At 44.0% G+C, this 12320-nt stretch overlaps 1 protein-coding gene across 1 annotated transcript in view; it reads right to left on the bottom strand.

Annotated features, from left to right (window-relative positions):
• LOC124590915 (ATP-binding cassette sub-family C member 4-like) overlaps positions 1-12320 on the bottom strand; it is a 386521-nt gene that overhangs the window by 249632 nt on the left and 124569 nt on the right. The window contains exon 8 of the mRNA XM_047131684.1: positions 10680-10836. Within this exon, the coding sequence (XP_046987640.1) occupies positions 10680-10836 (157 nt within the window). The remainder of the gene's footprint in view (positions 1-10679; positions 10837-12320) is intronic.

Genomic DNA, 12320 nt, shown 5'->3' with positions numbered 1-12320 from the left:
TACTGCCTAGGTAGCAGAATTCCTTAACTTCATTGACTTCGTGACCATCAATCCTGATGTTAAGTTTCTCGCTGTTCTCATTTCTACTACTTCTCATTACCTTCGTCTTTCTCCGATTTACTCTCAAACCATACTGTGTACTCATTAGACTGTTCATTCCGTTCAGCAGATCATTTAATTCTTCTTCACTTTCACTCAGGATAGCAATGTCATCTGCGAATCGTATCATTGATATCCTTTCACCTTGTATTTTAATTCCACTCCTGAACATTTCTTTTATTTCTATCATTGCTTCCTCGATGTACAGATTGAAGAGTAGGGGCGAAAGGCTACAGCCTTGTCTTACACCCTTCTTAATACGAGCACTTCGTTCTTGATCATCCACTCTTATTATTCCCTCTTGGTTGTTGTACATATTGTATATGACCCGTCTCTCCCTATGGCTTACCCCTACTTTTTTCAGAATCTCGAACAGCTTGCACCATTGTATATTGTCGAACGCTTTTTCCAGGTCGACAAATCCTATGAAAGTGTCTTGATTTTTCTTTAGCCTTGCTTCCATTATTAGCCGTAACGTCAGAATTGCCTCTCTCGTCCCTTTACTTTTCCTAAAGCCAAACTGATCGTTACCTAGCGCATTCTCAATTTTCTTTTCCATTCTTCTGTATATTATTCTTGTAAGCAGCTTCGATGCATGAGCTGTTAAGCTGATTGTGCGATAATTCTCGCACTTGTCAGCTCTTGCCGTCTTCGGAATTGTGTGGATGATGCTTTTCCGAAAGTCAGATGGTATATCGCCAGACTCATATATTCTACACACCAACGTGAATAGTCGTTTTGTTGCCACTTCCCCCAATGATTTTAGAAATTCTGATGGAATGTTATCTATCCCTTCTGCCTTATTTGACCGTAAGTCCTCCAAAGCTCTTTTAAATTCCGATTCTAATACTGGATCCCCTCTCTCTTCTAAATCGACTCCTGTTTCTTCTTCTATCACATCAGACAAATCTTCACCCTCATAGAGACTTTCAATGTATTCTTTCCACCTATCTGCTCTCTCCTCTGCATTTAACAGTGGAATTCCCGTTGCACTCTTAATGTTACCACCGTTGCTTTTAATGTCACCAAAGGTTGTTTTGACTTTCCTGTATGCTGAGTCTGTCCTTCCGACAGTCATATCTTTTTCGATGTCTTCACATTTTTCCTGCAGCCATTTCGTCTTAGCTTCCCTGCACTTCCTATTTATTTCATTCCTCAGCGACTTATATTTCTGTATTCCTGATTTTCCCGGAACATGTTTTTACTTCCTTTCATCAATCAACTGAAGTATTTCCTCTGTTACCCATGGTTTCTTCGCAGCTACCTTCTTTGTACCTATGTTTTCTTTCCCAACTTCTGTGATGGCCCTTTTTAGAGATGTCCATTCCTCTTCAACTGTACTGCCTACTGCGCTGTTCCTTATTGCTGTATCTATAGCGTTAGAGAACTTCAAACGTATCTCGTCATTCCTTAGTACTTCCGTATCCCACTTCTTTGCGTATTGATTCTTCCTGACTAATGTCTTGAACTTCAGCCTACTCTTCATCACTACAATATTGTGATCTGAGTCTATATCCGCTCCTGGGTACGCCTTACAATCCAGTATCTGATTTCGGAATCTCTGTCTGACCATGATGTAATCTAATTGAAATCTTCCCGTATCTCCCGGCCTTTTCCAAGTATACCTCTTCCTCTTGTGATTCTTGAACAGGGTATTCGCTATTACTAGCTGAAACTTGTTACAGAACTCAATTAGTTTTTCTCCCCTTTCATTCCTTGTCCCAAGCCCATATTCTCCTGTAACCTTTTCTTCTCCTCCTTCCCCTATAACTGCATTCCAGTCGCCCATGACTATTAGATTTTCGTCCCCCTTTACATACTGCATTACCCTTTCAATATCCTCATACACTTTCTCTATCTGTTCATCTTCAGCTTGCGACGTCGGCATGTATACCTGAACTATTGTTGTCGGTGTTGGTCTGCTGTCGATTCTGATTAGAACAACCCGGTCACTGAACTGTTCACAGTAATACACCCTCTGCCCTACCTTCCTATTCATAACGAATCCTACACCTGTTATACCATTTTCTGCTGCTGTTGATATTACCCGATACTCATCTGACCAGAAATCCTTGTCTTCCATCCACTTCACTTCACTGACCCCTACTATATCTAGATTGAGCCTTTGCATTTCCCTTTTCAGATTTTCTAGTTTCCCTACCACATTCAAGCTTCTGACATTCCACTCCCCGACTCGTAGAACGTTATCCTTTCGTAGATTATTCAGTCTTTTTCTCATCCATAATACCGTGAAAACAATGTACATTACCTAATCGAAGTTATACAGAGACCTATTAGTGGAACTAATATTGTATGTTCCCACCCTTCGCCACTATGATTGCTTGAACTCTGCTTTAGACATTTCCAATGAGATGTCCGAATGTCTGTAGAGGAGTGGCACCCCATTCTTGCTCAGGAGCAGAAACTAGATTGGTTGGTTGATTTGGAGGAGGGGACCAAATAGCGAGGTCATCCATCCCTTCAGATTAGGGAAGGATCGGGAAGGAAGTCGGCCGCGCATCTACATCTACATCTACATTTATACTCCGCAAGCCACGCAACGGTGTGTGGCGGAGGGAACTTTACGTGCCACTGTCATTAGCTCGCTTTCCTGTTCCAATCGCGTATGGTTCGCGGGAAGAACGACTGCCGGAAAGCCTCCGTGCGCGCTCGAATCTCTCTAATTTTATATTCGTGATCTCCTCGGGAGGTATAAGTAGTGGGAAGCAATATATTCGATACCTCATCCAGAAACGCACCCTCTCGAAACCTGGACAGCAAGCTACACCGCGATGCAGAGCGCCTCCCTTGCAGAGTCTGCCACTTGAGTTTGCTAAACATCTCCGTAACGCTATCACGCTTACCAAATAACCCTGTGACGAAACGCGCCGCTCTTCTTTGGATCTTCTCTATCTCCTCTGTCAACCCGACCTGGTACGGATCCCACACTAATGAGCAACACTCAAGTATAGGTCGAACGAGTGTTTTGTAAGCCACCTCCTTTGTTGATGGACTACATTTTCTAAGGACTCTCCCAATGAATCTCAACCTGGTACCCGCCTTACCAACAATTAATTTTATATGATAATTCCACTTCAAATCGTTCCGTACACATACTCCCAGATATTTTACATGCTACCAGTGTTTGTTCCGCTATCATATAATCATACAATAAAGGATCCTTCTTTCTATGTATTCGCGATAGCTCGTGGTCTTGCGGTAGCGTTCTCGCTTCCTGCGCACGGGGTCCCGGGTTCGATTCCCGGCGGGGTCAGGGATTTTCTCTGCCTCGTGATGACTGGGTGTTATGTGCTCGTCATCATTGACTCGCAAGTCGCCGAAGTGGCGTCAACTAAAAAGGACTTGCAATACGGCGGCCGAACTTGCCCGTATGGGGCCTCCCGGCCAACAATGCCATACGATCATTTCACTACATTTGTCTATGTTAAGGGTCAGTTGCTACTCCCTGCACCAAGTGCCTATCCGCTGCAGATCTTCCTGCATTTGGCTGCAATTTTCTAATGCTGCAACTTCTCTGTATACTAAAGCAAATGGTTCAAACGGCTCTGAGCACTATCGGACTTAACATCTGTGGTCATCAGTCCCCTAGAACTTAGAACTACTTAAACCTAACTAACCTAAGGACATCGCACACATCCATGCCCGAGGCAGGATTCGAACCTGCGACCGTAGGAGTCCCGCGGTTCCGGACTGAGCGCCTGAACCGCTAGACCACCGCGGCCGGCATACTAAAGCATCATCCGCGAAAAGCCGCATCGAACTTCCGACACTTGCCCTTTCAAAGGAACCATCCCGGCATCTGCCTGAAACGATTGAGGGAAAGCAGGGAAAAACTGAATCAGGATGCGGACGTGGTTTGAACCATCGTTCTCCCGAATGCGAGTCCACTGTGCTGACGACTGCGCCACCTCGCACGATAGCGAAAACTAGAGAAGTCGGCGAAGGTGGGCTCTGGGGTCTACAGCAAAGTCGTTCTAATTCATGCCAAAGGTGTTCCATCGGTTTTAGGTCTAGCCAGGCGAGTCCCTATCAGAACCTCGTAGTCCATAAACCACTGCCTTCCAGCTGTTGCTCTCGTATGACAGGATTCATTGTCTTGATGACACAGTCATCGTCTCCAAACTGTCTCTCGACTGTAAGCAAAAGACAGTGCTGTGAAATGTGTTCGTGTCTACATTTTGTGTTTTCTTAAGATAGCTAGGGAAAGCATACTGTAACCACAAATAACACCACCATACCGTGACAACAACACCTCCGTACTTCGCTGCTGGTGCTACACAAGATGACAGCTAATATTCTCCAGCCATTCGGCAAGCACAAACCCTTCCATCCGATTTCCACATGGCATATCGTTGTCTATCACTCCAGATAAATGGTTTACAATCATCGAATGGGCAGTGGCGCCGCTCTTTACACCAGCTCAAAAGTCACTTAGAACTGCCTACGGAGCAGTAGTGCATGGTATTGTAGCACTGCTGCATAACTCCCACTAATTTTATACTTCGTATGTCCCCTTGTTTCTGTTCTTTTTTGGAAGATTAATATATAATATGAAATATTTTACAACCAACTTCCTTTGGTCATCCACCGTCCTATTGCCTCGTAACGGACCCAACATGTTGCAGGGCGCGAAGCAAGCTCAGGGGGTTTGACCTCCTACCGGCAACTCACCTGCGGACAGCGCGCAGACACGAGTCGAGGCTTGTCCGTAACAGCGGGTAACATGCTCGCCAATAAACTCTACGGAGGATACTTCCCCCAGTTTCCTCTCCTCCCGCAATCTTAACATTGTAATCCAAGTCTGTGGGGCACGGCATTCCGCCACCTACGATATTAGCAGTACTGATATTTAAACAGCAATCATAATAACTGTGTTTCATTTACAAATTTCTTTTGAAGGTAGAAATTCGGAGCTAATGTTCTCATGAGCATTACTGTATTTTATATTTTTGTCAGTCGTAAGTAGAGATTAGATTTAATGGTAACATTGTGTCTTTTGGAAAAGTGGTTAGAATATAGCGATTGTTTGTGTTACTGCAGTCGTAATGTTTATGTTTCAAGGTAACTGAGTGTTTTGGTTCTGTGTACCACTGTTTAATATGAGTTGCTGTGTCTGATGCGTACTGGACAGCGAGAGCTACCTCGTCACATAGCGTCTAGATTGTGAAGTACGAGTGCAAATTGACAGCGTCATTTTTTTTATTCTTGTGTCAGAAACATACATAGCTGCATAGTTAACATGTCCTATAGTCTTTGGCCACTTCCAGTCCATTTCCTGTCTGCAATACAGGATGCTAAACACATGCTTTTAGTGTGTTATTTTTAAACTTTAAACCTCAAACACTAAATGGATGCGTGGACCTGTAACTCTGGACAACCAAAGGCGACACGATAAGCATATCCACAAGAGTTGTGTATTTGAGAATGTACTAATTGCAGAGCCCGCCTTTTATAAGCTAAACAACAAAATGTAGGTAGCGCTCAAACGGGTGCGACATCGTCAAACAGTGCGAACCATGAATCGAACCTTAACAAATCTCCGTGATAAATTATGTCCAAGTGTTACTCACCACTCGTGAATATTTGTAGAAAGTCACATTTAATGACGACAAAGATCTTATGATGAAATAAAATTAGTACACTAGATATACCAGGCTCCATCCGCCAGTGTGGAGTGAACTCTGACGAATGAACTGCTGATTTGTTTACAGGTCGATGCAAATAGGATGCTATGTAGCATTGAGATTGCATTCAGTTATCGATATTGAAACAAATTCACTAATGTGCCGAATCGATATGCATAACATGTGGAATGGAGCGCAATACAGCAACGATTCTACGTGGTGTGAATTCCACAAATCTTGGGTTTATTAGGAGGCATATGACGCCAGACTTCTATGCACGGGTCACGCAGTTCCAGTAAATTGGCGGCCAACGGCTTCTGGCCGCGGAGCTGGTGCCCAATAGGATCCCAGATGTGTGCCATTGGGTTCCGATCAGGCGATTTGGTAGCCAACACATTACTGTGACTTCACTATCATGCTCTTCAAACACGTGTAGCACGATTATCGCCTTTGGACATTAACAGTTATCCCGTTAGAAGATGCTATCGCCGACGGCGAATGCATCAAGCAGGAAGGGATACACGCGGTCTCCAGTAATTTTCACGCAGTTCTCACTTGTCACAGTGCCTTCGATTTCCACCAAAGGCTGTCTCCCATAACATAATGCTGGGCCTCTGGCCTGCCTCCGTGGTGCGGTTCATGCTTCAAGCAGGCTTTTGCATGAATGCTGGAGTATCTGGACACGACCACCAACTTGCTGCCCGCAGCTCGTGGTCGTGCGGCAGCGTTGTCGCTTCCCACGCCCGGGTTCCAGGGTTCTATTTTCGGCGGGGTCAGGGATTTTCTCTGCCTCGTGATGGCTGGGTGTTGTGTGCTGTCCTTAGGTTAGTTAGGTTTAAGTAGTTCTAAGTTCTAAGGGACTGATGACCATAGATGTTAAGTTTGAACCAACTTGCTGTAAAAACAAGCGTAATTCCTCCGATCAGACTGCACGTTCCAATTTATCCCCGCTCCACTGTCGATGATGCTGCAACTACTCAATCGTAGTTGGCGATGTCGTTGGGTTAACATAGGGCCACGTAGCTGCAGAGCCCCATGTTCAACAAGAAGGGCTATGCGAAGTCAACAAAAACATTTGTGCCCCCACCAGCATCGGATTCCGTAGGCCGATCTGCCACAGATCGCCGCTTGTCCTGCTTTAAATGGCAGGTAACCCTCCGGCCTCCACGTTCCGTGATGATGCATGGACACTCAACATCTTGCCACCTGCTCGTGGTTTCATCGTCCTTCCACAAGTTTCTCTACAGGCTCACAGTAGTGGGACGCAGACAGCTGAATAGCTTAGCTGTTTCCAAATGCTCATTTCGACGTGCCGTGACATAACCATCTTCCCTAAGTCTCTTATGCAGTGAATTTCCCGTTTTTCAGTGAGTATCGTCTCAAAATTGATACCTCATTCCTCTCTGTTCCACTTATACACTGCCCAGTCACACTAATGTGGCCACCTGTCAAAAGCCTGAATAACCACCTTATGCAGCCGGGTCATTACAGAACATTCAGGAAGAGAGTCAGAGAGGGTCTAGAAGATACCGACAGGGATGTGGAGCCATGCCGACTCCTGTGCTGAGGCCAACTGTGCTAGGTTTCTCAACTTATCAAAGTGGCCCTATAGAATTACTGGGACGTTTGGTGGCCAGGGGAGTACGGTTAACTCATCCTGGTGCTCTCTGAACCACGCACATACACTGCGAGGTGTGTGACACATTGCACTCTCCTGCTGCTAGACGCCATCGTGCCGAGGTAAAACAAACTGCATGTAGAGGTGGGCATGATCCCCAAGGATAAATCCTTGATCCATTGTGCGTTCCAGAATAACGAGTTCACCTTGGGAAAGCCACAAAAGCAACCCCCAGACCAACGCTCCCTCCTCCTACCTGGACCCTTCCGACGATCCAAAGGTCATCTGTCCAATGGAGCACAAAACGTGATTCATCTGTAAAGACCTCCTATAGCCACTCCATGGACGTCCAGTTGCGGTACTGGCGTACAAATTCCAGGCTTTGTCGCCGATGAACAGCAGTCAGCATGAGTAGCTGAACCAGGTGCCTGCTGCAGAGCCCATTTGCAGAAAGGTTCGCTGAACGGTCGTTGGGGAGACAGTGTTGGCAGCACCTTAGTTCTTCTGGGTTGAAGTTACTTAACAGTTTCACATACATAGACATTTCTGGCCGACCTCGGGGAAGATCAGTTTGGATTCCGCAGAAATATTGGAACACGTGAGGCAATACTGACCCTACGACTTATCTTAGAAGCTAGATTAAGAAAAGGCAAACCTACGTTTCTAGCATTTGTAGACTTAGAGAAAGCTTTTGACAATGCTGACTGGAATACTCTCTTTCAAATTCTAAAAGTGGTAGGGATAAAATACAGGGAGCAAAAGGCTATTTACAATTTGCACAGAAACCAGATGGCAGTTATACGAGTCGAGGGACATGAAAGGGAAGCAGTGGTTGGGAAGGGAGTGAGACAGGGTTGTAGCCTCTCCCCGATGTTGTTCAATCTGTATATTGAGCAAGGAGTAAACGAAACAAAAGAAAAATTCGGAGGAGGCATTAAAGTCCATGGAGAAGAAATAAAAACTCTAATATTCGCCGATGACATTGTAATTCTGTCAGAGACAGCAAAGGACTTGGAGGAGCAGTTGAAAAGAAGGGACAGTGTCTTCAATGGAGGATATAAGATGAACATCAACAAAAGTAAAACGAGGATAATGGAATGTAGTCGAGTTAACTCGGGTGATGCTGAGGGAATTAGATTAGGAAATGAGACACTTAAAGTAGTTAATGATTTTTGCTATTTGGGAAGCAAAATAACTGATGATGGTCGAAATAGAGAGGTTATAAAATGTAGACTGGCAATGGCAAGGAAAGCGTTTCTGAAGAAGAGAAATTTGTTAACATCGAGTATAGATTTAAGCGTCAGGAAGTAGTTTCTGTAAGCATTTGTGCGGAGTGTAGCCATGTATGGAAGTGAAACATGGACGATAAGTAGTTTGGACAAGAAGGGAATAGAAGTTTTCGAAATGTGGTGCTACAGAAGAATGCTGAAGATTAGATGGGTAGTTCACATAACTAATGAGGAGGTACCTACGAACACGCTGAAGTCGTTTCTTCAATTTCTGAAGAGTAGCACAATACACTTCAGAGTTGATCGTTTGACCATGGGGAAGGACATCGAACAGAATAACCCCTTCAGCGTCCCAGAAGACTGTAACCATGACTTTACCGGCTGAGGGTATGGCTTTAAACTTTATCTTGGTAGGGGAGTGGGTGTGGCGCCACTCCATTGATTGCCGTTTTGTTTCAGGTTCGAAGTGATGAACCCATGTTTCATCGCCTGTAACAATCTTTGACAAGAAATTGTCACCCTCAGCCACATGACGAGCAAGAAATTCCGCACAGATGGTTCTCGTTTGCTCTTTATGGTGTTCGGTTAGACAACGAAGGACCCAGCGGGAACAAACCTTTGAATATCCCAACTGGTGAACAATTGTGACAGCACTACCAACAGAGATGTCAAGTTGAGCACTGAGTTGTTTGATGGTGATCCGTCGATCATCTCGAACGAGTGTGTTCGCACGCTCCGCCATTGCAGGAGTCACAGCTGTGCACGGCCGGCCCGCATGCGGGAGATCAGACAGTCTTGCTTGACCTTGCGGCGATGATGACACACGCTTTGCCCAACGACTCACCGTGCTTTCGTCCACTGCCAGATCACCGTAGACATTCTGCAAGCGCCTATGAATATCTGAGATGCCCTGGTTTTCCGCCAAAAGAAACTCGATCGCTGCCCGTTGTTTGCAACGCGCATCCGTTACAGACGCCATTTTAACAGCTCCGTACAGCGCTGCCACCTGTCGGAAGTCAATGAAACTATACGAGACAAAGCGGGAATGTTTGAAAATATTCCACAAGAAATTTCCGGTCTTTTCAACCAAAATTGGCCGAGAAAAAAAATGTGTTGCATTCCTTATTGAACTGCTCTCGTATATTACTTCATTTATCTGTCGATTGCATAATGTATTTTACTACTGACGCCACGTAACATTGTACAAGTGTATCGTTTTCAAGAATTTCGTATGACCACAGTTAGTTGCATTACTTCATATTTTGTATCTTGGTTTCAAGTGACCTAAGATTTTTCAGATAATTTTTTTACATCACAATAAGAACGATGCAAAAAATGGCTCCGAGCACTATGGGACTTAACATCTGAGGTCATCAGTCCCATAGAACTTGGAACTACTTAACCCTAACTAACCTAAGGACATCACATACATCCATGCCCGAGGCTGGATTCGAACCTGCGACCGTAGCGGTCGCTCGGCTCCAGACTGTAGCGCCTAGAACCACACTGCCACTCCGGCCGGCGAGAACGATGCCATACAATAAATAATTCTGACAATTTCGTTTGCATGCTCAACACATATCGTAGCGTAGCTAGTTAGATGGTCATATATGTCACAAGTGTTCTCTCTGTTGCTATCCTGATGATAATAGGTCAGTCGAAACTAGTAGTGAATGAAAGTTTATTTCATCAACAGCTGTTTCTGGTTGTTAAACATAACTTTCTTCTGTTCTGTGTGAGTACTGGTCGGTGGCTGAGAGTTAATGAATTAGGGTTGCTCGCTAATGCATACCATGACGATGCACTGCGTCATCAGGGAGAAACAAGGTGCTAACGTTGCTAAGAAAGTATTTGTAATTTAACTGCATATGAATGTGTATTAACAGTTGCCAGATCTTTTCTGATTTTCTTGCATCATGAAACAATAGAAAAGTATGCTAACGTTTATTTTAGACAGTTTATATGTTTCAGAATTTTATTACCAAAATTCTTATAAAATTCTACAGAAAACAAGCCTCACACTGCGTGCGAGGTCACAATTAGTACTTCCTCTTAACTGAATAACAGAGATGGAATAGTGTCACCTACTTTCTGGCCAATGCGACGAGCTTGTCGAAAGGCCTCTCCCAGGCGTACATCTTGACCACCTGTATCCCCTGCACCAGCTCGTTCATCATCCTCATCCTCTCGTCGGTCCTGACGGCGACGCGCTTCCGGAAACGTGCCGAGAGTCGACCCATGTACGCTGTAAACAGGTAATGAAGGCATATCAGTAAGCGTAATTCCACTCTGGCACAAAACAAGTTTAATCATTGCGCGTTGTCTTCTTCGTTTTTTGGCCCCTTTTCTCCCGCATTTGTACATATACGGATTGTATAAGTTAACTATCATCATCAGCAACTGTAATAAAAGTCTTATTAAGACCACACGCGTTTCGTCTAATTCTAAAGCATCTACAGCGGTCGCTGGAACAATGTGGTTTTTTCTCTTACAATTGTTTTGATCATTAACACTTCGCATCCTTTATTTATTGCTGTAAACAGTTTTATTCTTTTCGCTACTCTCGGTTTTTGTGTGTTGTTTATGCCATTCTTATTCGTTTTCCGCGTGTATGTGTTGAGTATTGGCATTTCCACGCAGCAGCTTCAGGGCATTTAACACGTTGGGAAGTATCACTGTTCTCTCGTCATTTTACGTGTTTTGTTTGTTTTGATAGTGGTGAAGGCGTCTGCTACCGATCTGTGAGTATTTATATTTCCCGAGTAGGAAGAGAGAGAGATAGTGTGTGTTGTGTGTGTATGTATGTGTGTGTGTGTGTGTGTGTGTGTGTGTGTGTGTGTGTGAGAGAGAGAAGGAGAGAGAGAGAGAGAGAGAGAGAGAGAGAGAGAGAGAGAGCGAGAGAGAGACAGACACACAGAGACAGAGAACGAGAAAGAGATGTTTTTCTTGTAAAGTTCTTTTCCACCTTTCTGTATATTACTTTTTTTAATTTTTTAAAATTATTTTTATTTACTTTTTTCTAATTGGGGTAATTAGCTTACAGTGTGTGTGTGTATGGTTGTGTGTGTGTGCGTCTGTTTGTGTGTGTGTGAGCGGAGCTAACATATCCTGGCTCCTGGCTCCTGTGTGTGTAAGTTATTGCTTTATTATCGTAGAGTGGTGGCTGATCTAGGATGACAACATGGCCTAGTTTGTGATATTGCTTGTGGTGTCTATGGATGTTGTTCTTTCTCAACAATATGTTTTATTAGTTTAAATAGCGTCTGATTGCTGATTTCTGTATCCTCATTTATTACTTGTGTTTGGTATCTATTGTTGCTTTTTGAATTTGGAAGTTTTTCTGTAGGTATATATCCCGCACACAACTATGCTGATCTCATTCGATGCAGAAAACGTCTACTTCATAATCCCAGTCAAAGAAACAATTAATATAATAGAACAGGACCTAGATACTCACAATCAGTTACCACAAGAACACGCAACAGAGATAAGCACACTCTAGACCTCATTACTGGCCAAAATTACTTTGAACCCAACAAAGAATTTTACCTACATCAAGAAGGATTCCCAATAGGACCTGCTGTTTCGGGAAAGTTGGCAAATATCTTCATAAACAAAATAGAGCAAATAATATCCTAGAAAACAGTACCAGGAAAATACAATATACCGAATTGGTGGAGATACATGGGTGACATAGTCGGCTTGGTAGATGAGCCAGAAAATAAAATA

This window comes from Schistocerca americana, chromosome 2 (assembly GCF_021461395.2).
Source record: "Schistocerca americana isolate TAMUIC-IGC-003095 chromosome 2, iqSchAmer2.1, whole genome shotgun sequence".
Classification (NCBI taxonomy): Eukaryota; Metazoa; Arthropoda; class Insecta; order Orthoptera; family Acrididae; genus Schistocerca; species Schistocerca americana.
The sequence above is the reverse complement of the archived record's forward strand: the minus strand, read 5'-3'. Positions and strand labels throughout refer to the sequence as shown.